The sequence below is a fragment of the Natator depressus genome, chromosome 1 (assembly GCF_965152275.1).
Source record: "Natator depressus isolate rNatDep1 chromosome 1, rNatDep2.hap1, whole genome shotgun sequence".
Lineage (NCBI taxonomy): Eukaryota > Metazoa > Chordata > Testudines > Cheloniidae > Natator > Natator depressus.
This window is the reverse complement of record NC_134234.1, coordinates 162,470,229-162,491,280: the sequence shown is the minus strand read 5'-3', so window position 1 is coordinate 162,491,280 and position 21,052 is coordinate 162,470,229. Positions and strand designations below refer to the sequence as shown.

Here is a 21,052-nt window from a genome sequence, read left to right as displayed (position 1 = left end):
AGTCAGACCCTTTGTGGCCTGCCCATGTGCCTCTCCACCAATTAGTCTTGATCTCGGTCATCGGCTCACTGGTGTGTGAGTCAACTGGGGGCTGTGGGAGGTGCGACCTCTAAGCCCTGACCAACTAGAGAGTGTAATGAGGCTGGAAATTTGTCCTCTAGTGCTTAACCATTGGCTAGTTGGTAGCAGTATCCTAGAAGCCCTTGAGATGTGAAGGAGGCCATTTTGTTTGAAGAGCTCAGTTCCACTCCCACAAGACCTATTTACTTCAGCTCCAGTGGTACTTGAGGAGGAGGGGGTAGTCAGGGGGAGCCCTCTGGCCCAGCTGCTGTTAGAGATCCCAGAATGCAACTTTGGAGGCCTAACAGGCAGCCTGATGCCATATGTGCTGGAAGTAGGGGTGCTGCAGAATCCCCTGACTTGAAGTGGTTTTGATCCTATACAGGGTTTACACTTTGGTTCAGTGGTTCTCAGCACCCCTGCCTCATGCTCGAGTCAGAGCCCATGAACCCAGAGCAAGCCCAGAAATGTTTGGGGTTGCCTGTTGTTTTAACCATTGGAGGGGGGAGGGACATGTTGTACAAGGCTGAGGTGTCTCTGCCAAATGATTTGAGTCACGGAGCCAAGTTACATAGAATAGAAAATGTTGAAAGGGCTGAGGAGGGTAATGGGGATAGGAACCGATTGCACCTATGTCAGGGGTTCTCACACTGGGGGTCGTGACCCCTCAGGGGGTTGCGAGGTTATTACATGGGGGGGTCATGAGCTGTCAGCCTCCACCCCAAACCCCGCTTTGCCTCCAGCATTTATAATGATAAATATATTTTAAAGTGTTTTTAATTTATAAGGGGGGGTCACACTCAGAGGCTTGCTGTGTGAAAGGGGTCACCAGTACAAAAGTTTGAGAAGCACTGGCCTATGTAAATCTAAAATGGGGCCTTACCTGTGTGTGGGGATGGGTGGGGGCGGGAGGAGGTTCTCTCAACAGCTGAGCAGTACCTTTCTAGAGAGCCTGAGTCTGGACAGCATAGATCTGTGGATATGGAAGAATTAGGCCAAAACTGCTTTTGTCCAGCCCTGAGACAGGGTGTTTAAGAGACTGCTGAGAGTGAAGCTGAAATGGGGAATATGGCTGCAGGGATAGTGCTAATTGAGCCTGTGTGACATCATGAGCATGTAAGAGCTGTGTGTGTTATTGTGTGGTTCTGATTTGTTTTCTTTAAAAACAAACTTTACTCACAAAAAACCCACACACCTAAAAAACATCCTAAGACATATTTTGTCAGCTTCAAAGTCAGCAGGAAGGGGGATACGGTAATAGTCAAGGTTGCAGTGCATGATGGTTTACTGTTTAATAATGTAAGAAGATTTTGTAGTGCTCTATTTCAATTAGAAACGGGAAAATAAAAAACCAAAGCAGCCCTGTTGTGTAGACAGGGTTTTCACCCACAGCTGTGGGGGTGCATAAATTCATCATGTACCCTAATCAAGTATATATTAAGAACTGAAGTATCAAAATAACATGCTAACTACAGACGTTAAAGTTCGATTGAAACAAAAGGTGCCTGGAGGTGTCTTATTTATTTATTGGTGACCATCTCATTACAATAGAAAGCATCTTGGTTGGAATGGCTGCTGGACTGACAGATATATTGTATAATTCTGAATGTACCTGATATCTAGCTGTGTCTCTGTGTGTGTGTATAAATAAACACACACACACACACTTTATTGTAGTGTGATCCATTTAGTGGGGAAACAGCAACTTCAAGCAGTAATTCACCAGGGCAAGGCAAAATTCCATTTTAACAGTGCATATGTTTTATATTGTTTTTAAACAGGCTGTAGGTGCGTTTCTCTAAACATGTAGTTTAAACAGTTAAGGAATATTATCATTTTAAATGTTGTTGATCATTAGGCCGAAGACCTAAATACAAGTGTGTAGGAGGGCGGGGGGAGAAATAGAAGAAACAGATACCAGTGTGCCTTTATTCTCCAGTGTGCAAAGGACATGCAAGCTCTTTTTAAAAAATGGATGAACACCATCTGCCATTGAGGGAGCAACCAGCAGGTCTAGACAAAGGTAAGATGTGCTGGGATAGTCACAGTGAATTGCAGGATGACTACAAACCTAAATCCCCAACCTTGAGGGAGAGGGTACCCGCCCCCCGAGAGGTGATGGCTGGAGGCCTGAGACCAACCGAGGAGTCCTTGAGCAGACCACAGGAGGCAGAGGTGTAGTTAATCTCAGCACTGTCATTTATAGTGGCAGTGTGTGCAATTTGTGACCGTGGTGAATGACCAATAAGTGCTAAGAGCAGCAAAAGCAAATATTGTAGAAGGAAAAATGTGTCTTGTAGCCTTTTCAGGAAAAGGCTAGTGAAAAGAGACAGCAAAATGAGTTATGAACAGCTGAAGAAAAAAGCCAGCAGAGGGAGATGGAGCTCTTGGAAGCTGACAAAGGCAGAGTTTGCTGACCTGTGTATATTTTGAAAACCAGAAAAGCAACGGTGGTCCAGAACTGCAAGGGACACAAGCATCACTGTTTCTGAACTCCATGTGGGGGAAGTTTTGACAGAGATCAAACCTACCCACTAGGAGATCCCTTGTGAACTCTGAGTACACGCATTTAAGCAGAAGGTTTCTTTGCCATGTGTCAGTTTAATGTTCAGATCCATGCCATTCAACAAGTTTATTTTAAAAAGAGGTCACTGTAGAGCTGCTCGGGCAGCTATCTTCCTGCTCTGAGCTGACAGGTTCATCCACCTCCTCAACCCTCTGTTCTTGCCCTTCAGCTCTGTTTCATATTCTTCAGATGTGTCTTTGTAAAACAGGCTTGTGGAAAATTGTGTGGCAAGGGTGTTGTCACTGTAATTGAGCATCGATGCTGTAAAGGCTCTGTAAGGCTAACTAATATTGCTCTGGCTTATAAGACTGTCTCCCAGAGTGACACCTCAAGGCCTCCATTTTCAACCAGCAGGCTAATTCACTAGTCCCACCTTGGGCCCCCCATTGGTTTGTAAAAGATGGAATCAATCTTGCAACAGAAAGATACAGTAATGTATTTAAATCCATATAACCTATCCAATTCCTGGCAAAAAAGTCAAGCAGGGAGCTTCTGCAATGGCTGATAAGAGATGGTGCCTAACTGTATATATTTTTTTTCTATGCTGGTCTGCAAGGGGGATATTTAGAATCATTCTAGTTTGAATTTGATGCATTCTTCAGCCTGACAGTGAACAAAAGTCATGTTGATTTAAAATCTTTTACCAGGTGAGGAGTGCCTCCTGTTCGCACTAGCTTCCTCTTGGCCTTTCACTTCTGGCTAACCCAGCATTTCAAAGCCTCTGAGCTTTGTTCATATAATCCACTAATTCAGGTATGGGTGACTAATAGCCTCACTATAGGAAGAAATGCCCTTTCTTAGCCCCCAAAGGTGATTTCAAAAGGCTTGTTGGGTGATGCTGTTTCAGATTGTATTTCCACTAACCTTACGTCCCAGGCCCCTGGGAGATTACAATAGAGTTAGTTAAAACTGCATAAATTCAAACTAGGGGTTTGTGGAAAATCCCCAAAGCTGGCATCACTGTGTTGATGTAAAAGTCACCACAGCTCTTTTCTCCTTGTACAACTAGAAGGTTGGAGAGTTGAGATGAGGCTTCCAACCACCTCTTAAATTTAGTGGGCTGACCCAACTATTTAACCAGAAACCATTTTTTCTCCCCCTCCCCTTTCCCAGCTCAAACTTTTTCAACCCTGTAAAACCTATCTTGTTCAGGTTTAACTTTTTTGGTAATTCTTGAGACCAAAAAGAATTGGTCTTGTCCTTGTAATCTTTTAAAGCCCTAGACAGGCCTCCATCCCTTGATTAAGGCTTCATCCCCTATGAATAATTCATCAGTAAACATCCGTTGATAACCTTTTTCAATGCTTCTGGCTTTTATATAGCCTCATGGGGCCTGTTTCTGAAAGGGGACCCAGACTGTTTTATTTTAAAAACTATCCCCATAAACCATTTTTCACAGTGCCTGCATTTGCAGGATTTACCTCAGCCAGTCTGGTACAGAGAATTCTGTGAATATTTTGGCTGTAATGCTTGATAAGCTCCAGTAACATCACTATAGAAAGAGGTGTTGTGGGCTGTAAATATCCTCCCTCTTCAAGTTCTGTTAAATCATTCTGCCATCCCAATGAAACCAAAGGATCAGCTATATGCTGCTTTCAAAAATTGTTTAAAAGTTCTTTCCCCGGCTCAGGCGGTAGTTTTTGGAGAACGTACCCATCATCAACAACAGTTTGAAAGGTCTTTAGAAATTTTATCACCTGTCTTGCTTTTTAAGCCTAAGGTTTATCACCCTTAAGAGGGACTTAAAACCACTGTCATTTGGAGACTTGCTGCATATCCACCTGCTCTGCCTACCCTTGTGTATCCACATCTGAAACAATAGTTTGTTCCCTTTTAAACACAGAATGTTTTAAAATAGTTTCTGCCCTTAATGAAAGCAAAAGAATCTAAGGAAAATATTTAAATGACATCCCTTTAACGTTGCTTTTTCTTAACTTTATTAGAACTGGATTTGAAATAACTGAGCAGTTGAAATTGTAAGGCAGAAAGAGCAGGAGGATGTCAACACACAGGCTGGCAACCAACGTTTGGTGTCACTTAGTGTATTAGTGACAGGAGGTTTGTTTTTTTTAAAAAACTATGTAGGAGCAACTGAAGGAAGGTGCCTCTAGCTTGTGGGAAAAAACAGACTTAAGTAAACTGTATAGTGACTAACATGTTTGCAGCTGCTAAAAACATTTAAAAAAAGGGGGCTTGTACAGAGGTAAGAGTTCAGCCATAATAAAAACACTCAAATATGCTTCTGAGAACAAAAAAACATTGGAGGGGAAGAGGGGTAGGTAGAGAGAATAAAAAACATCAATCAATATTATTCTAGCTTAAACAGATGTTCCCAGAATTCCTGAATCTGGCTATGACAGGATTGGTAAAGAATTTCACATAGGATTATGAGCACTGAAAAGCATCTCATTCCCAATTCTACATTGGAAAAAAAAACAAAAAACCAACCCCTCTGACTCTAAACTTGCTTAACCTCTAGTGGACTATAGGTATGAAATTAGGACCCTAAAGTCAGACCCACTTACCCACAGGTAAGTGTTCATCAGGAGTTTCATTCTGTAAGTCATCTGGTGGATCACAGGTTCCACCTTTGGAGTTACTTGATATGTTGAGTCCAGACCAGGTACAATACTCCATGAAAAACACAATTTGCAGGAGCAAAATCCACTTCAACGTTTTCTTTAAACAAAGATTTTGTTATGAGGGCCACTTCCTTCCTTTGGGTGTGGCCAGAGCAATGCTGATCAGTTACCACCATGGTACCACCCACTTTCACCTCCATTCTATTGGTAGTAACAGTTGTCCTGAAAAGACTTTTCACAGCCTCTGTCAACAGGCTCTTTTGCTACAATTGTGTCAAACAATTCAGGGACTAATACTGACTAATAAGCTTCAACTACTACGATCCTTTCATAGGGAAAGCCAGAGATGCTCAAATCTCTGATTCTTTGGCTATGCTAGTCTAAGACTACCAAAAGTAGAATAAAAAGTGTGAAATTATGGACTGAGAGGTCAATGGAAAAAGCCATCATCATTAATGTGGTAGCTGATAGTGAGGGCTATGGTATTACAAAAAAAAAAAAAAATTTTAAATTTAAAATCCCCCTCCCTTCCCATTTTTGGCTTTCTCGGCCTTTACTTTGGAGCAGTAGCACTTGAGAATTTGGAGATCCTGCTGGAATGCCATGGGAAATGTTACACTAAAATACACTCGAACAGAATAAAAGTAACTGTCCGGTTGTTAAGTTCTGCCTTCTGAATTATTGTCGTTAGAACTTTAGTACTGTTGTTCCATCATTACAGCCAAGAGTCTTCTCAATTCCGCTGTTCTAAATTCCAGGTGATCTTGCCACTTTCTCCTAGGCACACTGCCTTACTGGCCACCAGTTGCAAGGCCGCAGGGAAGGCTCTGTGCTCTGCTTCTTTTACTCTTTCTGACAAGGTCTCCTCTGTGTCTCCAATCTCCACGGGAACTGCCTCTTGAAAAATTATAGCTCCAGCATCAACTTCCTCCTGAAAAAAGAAAATCAGAATACTGTAAACTGAAAGAGGGGGAAGAGAAGACACACAAAAGTAGGACAGTTATTTGCTCTGGTTACCTTATACATAAGTGGTACCTATTTCCTGTGATATGTGAGGACTACAGAAATTACAGTGGGGTCACACCTTGGTCTGCAGGGAATTGATGGGAGTCTGTTTCCAAGAATAGAAGCATGTAAGCCAGGGTGAATGCCATGAAAACATCTATGACATTTCTGTGAGGCTGAGGAATAGCGTCCCACAGAAAGCAGTGAAAGCCATGGCACTTAAGCCATATAAAACTGGACTAGACAAAATGCAGGTATATTTACAACAGAGAATTATCTTGCATTGACAAGGAGATGGATTAAGTGAGCCAAAAGACCTTTCCACCTCTAAACTATTTATTTCCCACGTGATCAGTAATGTTCCCTGCTGTCTATGAATTGTCTCTGAGGGGTTCCTTCACTTGTGGAAATGCCACAATGACATACTATGGAGGGACAGAACCACATCCGTGTCTGGAAGAACTGAACTCCTTGCCTCCTCCCATGCCACAGTGCTGGCAAGAGTAAGAAAATGGATTTCTTATGCAGCTATAGGAGTGGGAGGATGATTTCAAGCATTTAATGAGGGGGCTACGTCCTGCTACTTTCAATCCTGATAAGTAAATCGGGGGGGGGGGGGGGGGGAGAATCTTGCTTCTAAACTAATTGAATTGTGCAAATGCATTCTCCACAAATGGTGAGAAGTCAAGGCTCATCAACCCTATGGAGTTCATAACATACTTCTAAAATACCAGGGAGGGAGAGGTTAACTTGCAAATAAATCTTTCAGTTAATCGTCGAGAACGAACAGAGGCATTTTAACAGGGGTCCAGCTGAGCAATGTTTTCTGTGGAAGCCAACTCCTCCAAAAGCCACAGCCTCTCCTAGCATCATGGAGGCCTACCACTGCTAGTTGAATGATTCAAAAAAAAATTTAAATGTTTTTAGCAGCTGCAAACATGTTAGTCACTGTACAGTTTACTTAAATCTGTTATTCCCACAAGCTAGAGGCACCTTCCTGCAGTTGCTCCTACATGGTTTTAAAAATAAAAAAACAGAAACCTCCTGTCACTAATACACTAAGTGACACCAAACGTTGGTTGCCAGCCTGTGTGTTGACATCCTCCTGCTCTTTCTGCGTTACAACAATTTCAACTGCTCAGTTATTTCAAATCCAATTCTAATAAAATTGAGAAAAAGCAACGTTAAAGGGATGTCATTTAAATATTTTCCTTAAATTCTTTTGCTTTCATTAAGGGCAGAAACTATTTTAAGACATTCTGTGTTTAAAAGGGAACAAACTATTGTTTCAGATGTGGATACACAAGGGTAGGCAGAGCAGGTGGATATGCAGCAAGTCTCCAAATGACAGTGGTTTTAAGTCCCTCTTAAGGGTGATAAGCCTTAGGCTTAAAAAGCAAGACAGGTGTCAAAACAGAAATATCAGCACCAGGAAATTAGGTGTCCAGGTCTTCTGAATTTCTTATGGGAGGTCAAGAGCTGGGCCTAAGACCGTTGCTTATCCTGTTCAAAGCTGGTCTTGACAACATGGTGGCAATATTGCCAACTCCAAGTGTTTAAAAGAAAAAAAATTATGACTTTTACAAAATTAATACAGTTAGGGTTCTTGTCTTTGCCTGCGGGGGTGTGAGCTTTTAGGTTAAAGTCACTCCACAGTTTCAAGCTTTTCTCTGCAAGCATGAGGGCTGGAACAATTTTTTTTTTTGGGTAACGAAAGCGGAGAGTCTCAGGCGTCCCTTGATTCCAACAACTGGAGCTTTAAGGAGAACACTAAACAGGGTGAGGCTCATGATCAAAACACAGGACTTGGAAACACGGTAGCGGGTAAAGATGTTGCTGATCACCAAGGCCTTGCATGTGCTAGCGCTCCCACTGATACGACAACTGGTGGAGCAGCACTACTGTTACCAATGGTAGGAAGCTGCACAGAAAAAGCAAGCATAGATAAAGCCTGAATTCTAATATAGTATTTATTTCCAATTCCCCCAATGCACAACATTCTAAAGAACTCCTCTCACTGTACATCTAACCATTTCCACAAACGAAGAGGAAAAGCAGAGATCGTTTTGACACAGATATTATTCCAACCAAGATTATTCACTGCAAATTTTTCAGAGCTGCTCATTGCTGTTAGAAATGGCGTACTTACGGCTACAAAGTGCACAGTACAGCCACTGATTCGGACTCCAGCTTGTAATACCAATTTATGGGCATTTGCTCCTTTAAAAGAAGGTAGTAAAGATGGATGAATATTCAGTATTTTTCCTAGAAAAGAATAAATGAAATCATCATTATCTCTTAGCTCTCAGCCCCCGTTTCACAAGTTTAAACAAGTAAATGCCTCCTCATTAACCAGAATGCAAAATGTTCATAAATGCCATGTCAAGGCAGCCCAAAACTCATCAGGAATCTTACGTTCTACCCGATTAGGGTTGGGAACAATAAAACGTTTGCACATACATAGTACACTTCTCCCAAGAATCTCTGCCCTATCGTTTATTTATAGCTCCTTCTTTTTGTTGGTGTTCTCTTCCCCGTTGTCATGGTTTGTTCTTCATCTGACTACAGACACATTCCTATTGCTCATAATCCTTAATACCCACTCAAGTTAGTGACTTAAAATATTGGCCCATGGTGGCAGGGAGTGTCACACAAGCTTCCATGAAAGTGGTGAGATTTCTTCCTAGGTTACAGAGTAACAGCCGTGTTAGTCTGTATTCGTAAAAAGAAAAAAGAAAAGGAGTACTTGTGGCACCTTAGAGACTAACCAGTTTATTTGAGCATGAGCTTTCGTGAGCTACAGCTCACTTATCCGATGAAGTGAGCTGTAGCTCACGAAAGCTCATGCTCAAATAAACTGGTTAGTCTCTAAGGTGCCACAAGTACTCCTTTTCTTTTTTCTTCCTAGGTTAGTCTCCTAGCCACTAAGGACTGTTCAGTCTTAACAGAAGGAACTGCTGCCTACACAGGAGCATCCCCCTGCCCTTCAAAGAAGCAGAAGCTTGTGTGACACTCCCTGGCCTCCTCACAACTCAGGATTAAGGTGGCCCCCTTCTCCATGATAGTAGGGTTTAAAGGGGCTGGCAGGGGCATTAGGAACCAATTTTACTTTCTCACAGCAGGCTGAAGAGCTCCCTACTCACCAGCCGCTAAGGCTGACACAAGGGGTGACCTTTCATCATGTTAACAAGGTTATACGTTTGGTGTGATGACTGGTTTCTGGATGCTCTAAAAGGTCCCTTGGACTGATTCTTGTTCACATGTTCAGGGTCACTCCAATTGCTTTTCTTGGGGTTAGGAAGGAATTTCTCTCCCTGGCCCCACAAAACCATTAGCTAAGGTGGTGGAGGGTTTTTTTTGTTTGTCTTCCCTCCCCTTTTTCTGTAGCAACTGAAGTTAAGGGTGAAAGCTATGCACCTGAGAGCAGTGGGAGCATGTCAGATAAAGACAGCCTGATGGGAACTTCAGCTTAAGAGCAGCAGGTGGGTAGGTGACCTATCTGAGAGGTTCATTTTCATAACACAAAAAGGCGACATATAACCTAGGACTCTAGTTTTGGGGCAATCCCATCATAGTAGAAATCACTTGTAGTGGCCTCCTGTCCTGAAATTTGGGCATGGGTTTGGGAACAGGGGAGGCTAAGGAAAGGAATCTATAGCACAGAGCTGGGGAAGACATTACTACCTTGTGCAGATATTGTATACGGCATCCCATGAATAAGCATGTTTCTCCCCATTATTGGCTTGGTTGGGGATTTCCGAGCATATCACGTTAAAATCCTAGGCACACGATGAGTACTCAGGCCTTACACTTATTTAGGACCAGAGGGATGACTAAATGACATTGCAGCTTGAGCTATTTCGATAAATGCTACAGCCTCAGCCTTTGAACAAACTATCAGCATCTCATGGCTTATTCCTGCATCGTCCCAATCGTCATCACCAATGATGGGATCAGCAACCGGTTGGTTGGTTAGCTAATGATACACAACTGGTGTGTCACTAAACTGCTTTAAGTTTCTAACTCCCCGTGCAATCAAAGAGGGTGCTTTAGTTGCAGTTTTGGGGAGAGGGAAGGTTTCTGTTCCAACCATAGGTGACAGGTATCATAGGCTGGGGGAGGCTATGCCTCCCCAAACTGCCTGGTGTGGTCCTGCCCATGCTCCGCCCCCAGACTCCCTCCTGCAGTTCCCAGCGCTTTGCCCCAGCTGAGGCTGGCTGGGGCTGGCTGGCTTGCCTCCTGCAGGGACTCAAGGCGGCTGGTGCTGGGCCTGCGCTGCCTGCCTGGCACTCAGACTGTGCCACCAGGCCCTCTGGGGCTGGCCACCCAGCGCACTAGTGCTGGGGGTGCTGTGGCCATGCCACCTGGCCGCCCGGTGCTGGGCTGGGGGCCATGGTGGGGGTACTCTGGGCTCCTGCGGGGGAGCGGAAGGCAACAGTGGAGGGGGAGGTACATAGGGCACAACGGGTGGGGCCAGGGGCTAGCCTCCCCCAATGGCCAGGTCACCGGCCACCCATGGTTCCAACCTTCAGCAGTTTTGTACCTTCTTAAAAAATCCAGAATATAGTTGATAAAGGCTTTACTATTTCAAGTGGTCAATCATCTATGTGCACTTGGCTTGTTTTCTCTATATGTTTGCCAGACGAAATACAATGCTTAATTGCAGCTGCAAAATGTCCCTTCTTGTGTTTAGAAGTATGTCTTAAAATAGTGTATTTACCATCCCACTTTTTGACAAAGGGACCAGACAAAATCCGCATAAATCCTGCAAGACAGATCAGTTCAACTGAGAATTCTTCAAGGACTTTATCAACTGCGTTATCAAATTCTGTGCGACTTCCATACAATTTATGGTCAATTACCTACAATATCCAAAAAAGGAGAGAGACATGAATGTGGGATTAACCGACTCTCTCATAAAACAAGAACATGCTGAAATTCTACGCTGTGATCAAATAAAAATCTAAAACTCCATATATGACCAAAGAACGGTGTCCAGATACAACAAGGATGGGCACTTTAGAAATGCACGTAAGTAACCGTAGATCAAATCCTACAGTTTTCAACTCAGACCATATTCAGCCAAACTCATGTTGAAAGCAGTGGCAGTTTTGCCTGCTTAAACTCAGTTTAAGGCTACAGGATTTGGACCATTAACAATGAATTATTAATAATAACCTGAAAATTATAACAAGCACCCTAACTCTTAGACTGGCTTAACCAGCTTCAGCTGATATGAAGCCTTAAAACAATCTACAGGGTTTAAACCCATGCAAACCTTAGATCAGTTTAAATTGCAAACAAGATTCTCCCCTCCCCCGACCCATTTAAAAAACTTAACATAGGACACCACAAAAGGCCAGAGGGCTAATTATAGGCATGTTAAGAAGGAACAGCTGGGTAAGGATGAACAAGGATGAGGATTGCTCCAGTTAAAGTTTTCCTTGCTAAGGTCGCACATGCCATATTTAAATGTGAATAATTTTAAAATGAAACTACCAGAACTATTTTCTTAAAATATCCATAGCTTTAAAATAATGAGGCCTGTTAAATACCAATGAAATGTACCAAAAACAACTAAGTTTAAAGTCAGTCCATTAGGTTTGAAAAGTTTATGCTAAATTGGCTGTGCAGTTGTTCAGTGCATTGGCAGTGTGGTTGAGTGGATAGGGCTGGACTGGCTTCTATTATTACTTTGCTACTGACCTATTGTGTAACCCTTGACAAGTCACTTCACCTCTGTGAGGCTCTGATTCCCTTCCCACTCTGTCTTGTCCATTTAGATTGTTAGCTCTTCAGGACAGACACTGTCTCTTAGGGTGGGATCCACAAAACACTCACTGATCCCTGGAGACCTCTAAGCTCACTCGGCACTTACGTTTTTCAGGTCAAAAAAGGTCCCTGGGTGTCTCAGGCTCTGGGCAGGCGCACTGCTGCTGCCCTCTAGGCATCTGGACACCTATCTCCTGCTCCTCTAGAGCGATTCACGACCCAGAAAATAAGTGGCTGAATGCCTAAGTCACATGTGGGGTCCAATGCTGTAGGCAACCTCTGAGCATGCCCCCGAACCAAGTGTGGTTCAAAATCTGGCTGAGGAGGAAGCAGCGGTGGTGCCATGCACCTGATGACTTTTAGCCCAGTGGTTAGAGCACTTGCTCAGGATGTGGGAAACCTAGTTCAATTCCCCCCTCTCAAAGGGCAGGGGGGAGGATTTGAACAGGGGAATCACACTTCTCAAGAAAGTGCTATAACCCCTGAGCTATGGGATGTTCTGTTGTGAAGCTCTCTCCACCTCTCGTGTTGAAGCTTTTCCACTGTAGATAAAATAATTAAAGTGATTGGAGCACAAGGACTGGACCCCAGGTCTCCTCCCTCCCTCCCCAGCGAATGTCCTAATCGCTGGACTCCAGAATCATTCCTACTCTCAATCTGGCCCCAGGATTGTCCTCCTGTAGATAAATAGTCATTCGACCAGAGAATGAGAACGCACGAGGATGATGCTGTAAGTCCAGTGGTTAGGGCACCCATCAGGGAAGTGGGAGACTGACTCAGGGCCCAGTGCCCCTGCTCCAATCACTCTTGCATTGTTTATCCCATGGGGAACACCTTCCACAGGAAAGGTAGAGTGCCCTGCATCAGATGATCCCATCGCTTAGTGGTTAGAACACTCTTCTGAGAGGCGGGAGTCCCCCTTTCAAATCCTCGCTCCCCCTTTGCCACAGAGATGGGGACTGAATGTGGGGCTCCCACTTCCCAGGTAGAGTGCTCTAACGAGCGGGCTAAAAGCTATAAGGTGTGCACCGCCACTTCCTTCCCTCCCCCCATTTCATGTGGAATGAGTCAAGTGCCTACATCATTCCTGCAAGAAACCCCTAGGCACCTAAGGTGCCTGACTCTACGTGGCTGGTTCTCATCCGTGGATCTCTAAGTAGACCTTGATGCCTCCCTGCAGCCTGGACTTAGGTGCCTGTCTTCAAGAGAGGTGAGGGGCTTAGCTCTTGTCAGCATCTCCCACTGGCTAGCTTAGACAGCTCCCCACCTAATGTGCTGGCTTTTGCAGATTGTGTTCTGAGGTGCCTTTCTCTCCGTATGCATTGGATAGGAAGCCTCAGTGCCTAAAAAGACAGTTACCTGTTCTGTAACCGGCGTTCTTCGAGATGTGTTGCTCATGTCCATTCCATATTAGGTGTGTGTACTTGCCACATGCACTGGTGCCAGAAGTTTTCCCTCAGCAGTATCCTTGGGGGACCAGCTGTGGCACCCTCTGGAGTGGTGCCCGCATGGCGCGGTATAACGGGCCCCGCTGGTTCCCTCCTCAGCTCCTTCTTACTGGAAACTCCAGCAGTGGGGAAGGAGGGCGGGTCGTGGAATGGACACGAACACCACATCTTGAAGAACAGCAGTTATGGAACAGGTAACGGTCTTTTCTTCTTCGAGTGCTTGCTCATGTCCATTCTATATTAAGTGATTCCCAAGCAGTACCCCTGGAGGTAGGAAGGCGTTCATGGACGTATTGATTGCAACACAGCTCTGCCAAACCCAGCGTCATCTCTGGCCTGCTGAGTGATGGCATAATGCGCTGTGACTGTGTGAACAGAGGACCACATGGCAGCTCTACACATGTCCTGGATAGGGACGTGCGGCAGGAAGGCTACTGAAAACACCTGCGCTCTCGTCGAGTGAGCTCTGACAATCGGCGGCAATGGAACCCCCGCCAGGTCATAACAGGCCCTTATGCATGAGGTGATCCAATTGGAAATCCTCTGCGAGGACACCGGAAGGCCCTTCATCTTATCCGCTGTAGCGATGAAGAGTTGAGTTGATTTATGGAAAGCTTGGTACGTTCTAAGTAGAAAGTCAAGGCCCTCCGGACTTCCAGGATGGAAGACGCCTCTCTTCACTGGTCTTGTGCGGTTTGGGACAGAACACTAGGAGGAAGATGTCCTCATTCATATGGAAGGTAGAGACCACCTTTGGCAGGAAGGCTGGATGGGGCCGCAACTGAACCTTATCTTTGTAGAAGACTGTGTACGGAGGTTCTGAGGTCAAGGCTTTAATTTCTGAGACCTGTCTTGCTGACGTCACTGCCAAAGGAACGTGACCTTCGATGACACGTGGGAAAGGAAGTAGGAACCTAGCGGCTCAAAGGGCGGGCCAGTGAGCCTAGAGAGGACCAAATTAAGATCCCACTGCAGGACAGGGGCCTGTACCTGCAGGAAGAGTCTCTCAAGTCCCCTCAGGAATCTGACCATTATGTCAAGGGAAAACACTGTCTGTCCTCAGATTGGCGGGTGAAAAGCAGAGATGTCCGCGAGATGAACGCTAATAGAAGAGAGTGTGCCAGGCCCTGGTTCCTCAAATGGAGCAGGTAGTCCAGGACAGCCTGTATGGAGGAACACGAGGGAGAGATGTCCTCTTTGGACACCCAGTGGGAAAACCTCGTCCACTTGGCCAGGTAAGTCAGTATAGTTGAGGGCTTCCTACATCCCAGGAGGACCTGTTGGACCCCTTCCGAACAGGTCTGTTCCTCCAGGTTCAGCCATGGAGCATCCACACAGAGGTGGAGGGACCCGAGGTTGGGGTGTAGGAGTCGACCGTCATCCTGTGACAGCAGGTCCGGTGGGTTGGGCAGGGGCCACGGACGGGCTGCCGACAGGCTCATGAGCGTGCCGAACCAGTGCTGGCGAGGCCACGCTGGAGTGATCGTGATAACCTGCGCTCTCTCTCTTGGTCTTCGCCAGAGCCCTGCTGATGAGCAGAATCGGAGGGAACGCGTACGTCAGGCTCCCTGACCATGACAGGAGGAAGGCATTGGAGAGGGAGTCCTTGCTCAGACCTTGCAGAGAACAAAACTGGTGGCACTTCCTGTTCTGTCTGGTAGCGAACAGGCCCACTTGCGGAGTTCCCAACCTCTGGAAGATCATGCAGGCTACCTCTGGATGGAGCGACCACTCGTGGTGAGAGAAGTCCCTGGTGAGCTGATCTGCCAGTGTATTCCTGATGCCGGGAAGGTGACAAGCTTCCAGGTGGATTTTGTGGCTGATGCAGAAGTCCCACAGATGGAGCGCTTCCTGACAGAGAGATGACGAGCGCGCTCCTCCTTGCCTGTTGATGTAGAATATCGAGGCTGTGTTGTCTGTCAGGACTTGTATCACCTTGCCTAACAGGTGCGGCAAGACGACTTCACACGCCAGCCAGACTGCTCAGAGCTCTTAGACGTTTACATGCAACCGCATTTCGTCTGGGGACCACATCCCCTGAGTCTGGAGGATGCTGATATGCGCCCCCCAGCCAAGGCCTGAGATGTCCAATACCAACTCTATGGAGTGTGGAGGGCTGTCGAATGGAACCCCTTCCAGGACTGTTCTGCGGTTGGTCCACCATTGCAGCAAGAGAAGTATCGCCTGGGGAATGGTAACTATCTTTTCCAAGGGGTCTTGGGCCTGGGAATAGACTGTCGCCAGCCATTGTTGCAGGGGCCGCATCCGGAGCCTGGCGTAGCGGACCACATAAGTGCACGCTGCCACATGGCCCAGAAAGCGCAGACAGACCCTGGCTGTAGTCAGAGGGAAAGCGGAGATTTCCATGATTTGATTCGTCAACGTGTGGAACCTTTCCAGTGGCAGGAGCGCTCTGGTGCAGGTAGAGTCGAGGACTGCTCCGATGAACTCTATCCTCTGCACTGGCGCTGTCGACTTTTTGTCATTCACCAGTAGGCCCAGACAGCGGCACGTGGCTTGAAGCACTGCGACATCCCTTTGGACTTGAGACCTGGAGCTGCACTTGATGAGCCAGTCATCGAGGTTCGGGTAGATCTGGATACCCCAGCGCCTGAGTGTAAGCCGCTGCCACCGACATGCACTTGATAAACACTCTTGGTGCTGTCGCCAGGCCGAATGGGAGGACCACAAGCTGGTAGTGGTGGGGCCCCACTGTAAACCCGAGGAAGAGTCTGTGTCCTTGAAAGATCGCTATGTGTACATATGTGTCCTTCAAGTTGAGAGCGGCATACCGGATCCAGGGAGGGGATAACCGAAGCCAGGGAAACTGTGCGGAACTTTAGCTTCTTTAGGTACTTGTTGAGGTCTCGCAGGTCCAGGATAGGCCGCAGACCACCATTGGCCTTTGGGATTGAAAAGTACCAGGAATAGAACCCCTTGTTCATGTACTCGCAAGGAACTTCTTCCACCGCACCCAGCTGTAGCAACCCCTTTACCTCCTGCATGAGGAGACTCTCGTGAGAGGGGTCCCTGAAGAGGGACAGGGAAGGCGGGTGGGAAGGAGGGGTAGAAAGGAACTGGAGAGCATAACCCTGTTCCACTGTGCTGAGGACCCAACAACCTGAGGTTATAGCCGCCCAAGCAGGGAGGAAGAGGGAAAGGTGGTTGGAGAACACTGGGAAAGATGGATCTGGGGACTAGTTTGGTAGGTTGCCCTTGGGCGCACCCTCAAAATTACTATTTGGCCCCCTGCTTATTCTGGGTCCAGCCCAACTGGGCAGAGGGTGGCTTAGATGGCACTTGTAGCCCTTGGCTCATTTCCCCTGGCCCTGCGGCTGCTGTGGTTTGAACCGCTTACGCGCTGGGGCGTAGAGACCCAGGGTCTTCAGCGTGGTGTGGGAGTCCTTGAGGCCATGCAATTTGCTGTCTGTTCACTCTGCAAATAGGGCCCGGCCCTTGGAGGGCAGGTCCTGCATTGACTGCTGGGCCTCAATGGACAACCAAGAGAGGAGCAGCCAGGAGGCTCGCCGCATGCAGATAGCAGAAGCCATGGTGCGAGCAGCAGCATCAGCAGCGTCTGTCGCCGCCTGGAGGGCCACCCTGGCCGCGGTTGTGCTCCCATTGAGGATTGCTCAGAACTCCTTTTTGGAAGCCTCAGGAAGCGACCCTTCGAACTTGGCCATGGCTTGCCACATGTTGAAGTCATATCGGCCCACGAGGGCTTGGTGGTTGGCCACTCTCAGCTGAAGGCTGGAAGACAAATAATTCTTATGTCCAAAAAGATCCAGCCTCCTGGAGTCTTTATTTTTGGGGGTGTCCCTGGGTTGTCCCTGCCTCTCCTTGTGGTTAACCACCTCGACCACAAGGGAACTGGGGGCTGGGTAGGAGTATAAGTACTCATGCCCCTTGGTTGGCACAAAGTACTTGCATTCGGCCCTTTTAGAGATAGGGGCCAGGGAAGAGGGGGTCTGCCACAGGGCATTAGTGATCTCGGAAACCCCTTCATGAAGGGGTAGAGCCCCACTGGCAGGAGCCGAGGAGCAAAGGACATCAAACAGAGAGTCTGAGGGCTCCTCCAATTACTCTGACTGAAGCCCAAGGTTAGAAGCGACTCTCTTCAAAAGTTCCTGGTGCGCCTTGGCGTGCGTCATCCTGAGGAACTGGGTGAGGGGGCCCCGTGATAGCCTTGTCTGGCGGTGATGAGGAAGATGCCGGTGCAGCGGGAGCCTCCACGTTCATTGGTGGTTCAGCAGCTTGCTCCCCTGGGTCCTCCCACCCGAAGTCTCAAGCACCTGAGGGGGACAGGATACCGAGTCTGCTGGCCTCTCCGAGGCTTCTGACATAAATCAGGCAGCCTGGGAAGGTTGGGTGAACCCCCAAGGGCTCCACAGGTACCATAGTGCTGGCCACTATGCTTGGGGCCATGGAACAGGTTTCGGTGCTGATAATGTAGTCGACACTGCCAGTACCAGAGCTTGTCCTGCAGTCTGGGAACCTTGCTCCAAGCCGGAGCTACCAGCGGAGTGATCGGTACCAGGCGACCAGGATCGAGCTGAGCAGTGGCTCTTGTCCAACCACTTCCAGTCACTGCATCCCGAAGCTGACCTGTCTGAGCGAGATTGTCTTGGTTGGGCTCCTGGGGACGGACGGCGTTCGGCGGATCTGCTTTGGATACCCGGCAATCCACGCCTCATGCTACTCTATTGATACCGGGATGTCAGACGGGACCAGGAGCTACTATGGACCGGTTGCATCATCCTGAGTAGGGCGATCTTCTTTTTGGAGAGGGGCTATGACTGCCCAGCGATCAGCAGTCTCTGGTGCCCAATCAGTCCCGAGATCAGTACCAGGCCCTTGAAGACAGTTGGAGCCGGTCCCAGAGCTCTTGTCAGGTGGCGCGTGCCTCAGAGAGTCTGGGCCAATCTACCGGCTAAGTATACCTTGAGTCCCTCGATCGGTGCCCTGGGTGCAGGGATCAAAAAGGGCTCCACTGAGCCTGCCTCCTCAGTCCTGAGGCATGGTGGCTGTGGGCAGGCGAACGCTGGTGGGACATCCCTCTTGATGGGGAACAGTACTGCCGAGGTGGGGACACATGTATAGGTCCCAACACAGATTTTCCTGGAAACCGGGGTACCGTGGGAGCTGGTGAGGGCAGCACCGGGAGCGTCAGGATCTCATGAGCTGCTTGAAGGGCTTCGGGCGTCGATGGCACCTGAAGCTGGCTGGGGCCTGCACCATTATCTGGAGTCGCAAGCAAACCATGGAATGGGCTGCACTGCTCGACTTGAGCTGGGGCCCAACTTCCCAAGGGGGATGTTGAGCTGCCTGACATGGGTCTTGGCTCTCCCCCTGCCCTTTCCTTTCTGTTGCGGGAGGTAGGAGATCTTCCCCTCACAGTCTTTTTCGGCTTCTTGACTGGAGCTGTGGAGGAAGACCAGTGCTGACTTGCGTACTGCGCCAGCGAGCACTGCGCACAGAGGCCACGGTGCTCGGTCCGGAGTCAGACTGCTGCTCTGGTGCTGGAGTGAGTGCCGACTCCATTAGGAGCACTCTTAGATGGATATCACACACCTTCGTCCTAGATTTGAAGGACTTGCCGATATGGCATTTGTCACTTATGTGCCCTTCACCTAAGCACCTTAGGCAGCTGGTATGTGGATTGCTGATGGGCATAGGCCGTTTGCAGCGATCGCAGGGCTTAAAGCATGCCCCGACCCCCGGTTGGGTCCCATCCAGGACTAACGAAGAGTTCGAGAACTACTACTAAGGGTAACTAAGAAAATTAGTAACTATATATAGCTATTTTACAGGATTTGAAAGTTAGCAAGAACAAAGAACGAAACAATGCTAGCCGAAGCAGCAGACATTCCAGCACCGTCACTGGTGACAAGAAGGAACTGAGGATGCGGGGAGCCAGCAGCGCCCCTTATACCGCATGCTACGCAGGCGCCACTCCAGACGGCGCCAGAGCCAGTCCCCTATGGATACTCCTGAGGGAAAAAACTTCCGGCACCAGTGCATGTGTCGAGCACACGCACCCTAATATGGAATGGACATAAGCAAGCACTCGAAGAAAAACTCAGGGTATGTCTACACTTACCAGGGATCGACGCTGCTGCGATCGATCCACCAGGGGTCGATTTAGCGGGTCTAGTGAAGAGTGCCTAAGAGATAGGTGCTGTGACACTTTGAGCCTCGCAATGCCTCCGTCCCTTTGTGGATCTCACCCTTACTATATATTCGTACGGCATTAGCACAATGGGGTCCTGTTCAAAGCTGTATCCCTTTCCGTGGCAGGGGGAGGGAGATACTACCTCACCCACCTTGTCTCTCTAGTGTCATGCAAATAGTAATAAAAATAATAATAATTAATAATTTGTTTAAGCATCAGATCCTGCTCTAGTTGAAATCAACGGCAGAACTCACATTGGGCCCGATTCTCCATTGTTTATAATTGATAAATATTTTTGTAAACCAAACAAATACACTAACCCTGAACAAGGACTCTCTCCATGCTATTTTTAAACTGCAGCCATGTTGGCTGTAGCATTGTCTGAAATGTACATATTTTCTCACCATAGCTGAACTTAAAAACAAAAAGAAAGGCTTTTGTTCAAACTTTAATAATAAAAATAATCACCTTTGGGGAGACCCCAAGCAAGGAAAATATTAGCTCCGGAAGTGAAAGGTAGGTAGGTAGGTTAGTGGAGGTGTGGTTTTAATTTTAAGTGTTTTGCAACATTAACAATGGCAGGGGTTTCTAGGCACACCCTGTAACAAATCCCAGTAACACGTCTAGGATGGAAATAAAAGACATACTATTATCTCCATCCTACAGATAGGAGACAGAGAAGTTAAGTGACTTTCCTAAGGGCACAGACAGTCAGTGGCATAGAAGATTTCTGGAGTTTCTGTCTCCCAGTTCTGTGCTCCAGCTCCACCTTCCCCTATAAATATTGTTAATCCTTGGCTAGCTTTCCACAGCAGTGAGTTAGTAAAATCTGATTCAAAAGGTAAAACATTGCTTACTTTTGTAGGAATACCAGCTCTTTCAGCTCTTCTTAACCCTTCCACGCCTGATCTGTTAGAAATGACGAGGACTATCTGTGCATAGCTGGTTGGCTTTTTTGTGCTGGTTATTAGGGCTTCAAGGTTTGTGCCTAAAATGAAAAAGAAGAAACGAAGACCAAGCATTTCTTGGAGGGTAAATATGAACATTGAGACAGCTTTTAAAAACAGTAACTTAGGAGGAGCCTGAACCAATGGCCCCTGAAGTCAATGGGTGTCTTTCCATTGACCTTAGTGACTTGGGGGTGTGTGTGTGAGAAATGGTTTAATAAGTTATGCATTTGTAAAACATACTTTCCAGTGCATGAACTATGCTGCATAAAAGTTTGGTCTGTTTGAAAATACAACACTGCATCCCTCTGATCAGCTGGTTGATCACTGAAAGGTGGTATAGATGTGTGTGGGCAAAAGTTACATATGTAGGTGTATCTCACAAACAGTTTGCAGCCGTGGGTAATGATCAGAGTATATCCAATTCAAAATGGCCTGGGCAAAAATCTGTTCTGCCTGCCCTGAGGAGCTGCCCCTTGATGTCGATCTCTAGGCACCTG

The 21,052-nt window shown here is 47.2% G+C and overlaps 1 protein-coding gene across 1 annotated transcript in view; it reads right to left on the bottom strand.

Moving 5' to 3' along the window:
- Positions 1-1,578: 1,578 nt before the first annotated feature.
- LOC141997948 (trifunctional purine biosynthetic protein adenosine-3) overlaps positions 1,579-21,052 on the bottom strand; it is a 61,035-nt gene continuing 41,561 nt past the window's right edge. Inside the window, exons 19-22 of the mRNA XM_074970524.1 lie at positions 20,463-20,593; positions 10,934-11,075; positions 8,363-8,478; positions 1,579-6,139 (exon numbers count right to left, since the gene is read on the bottom strand). Of these exons, the coding sequence (XP_074826625.1) occupies positions 5,942-6,139; positions 8,363-8,478; positions 10,934-11,075; positions 20,463-20,593 (587 nt within the window). The 3' untranslated portion in view covers positions 1,579-5,941. The remainder of the gene's footprint in view (positions 6,140-8,362; positions 8,479-10,933; positions 11,076-20,462; positions 20,594-21,052) is intronic.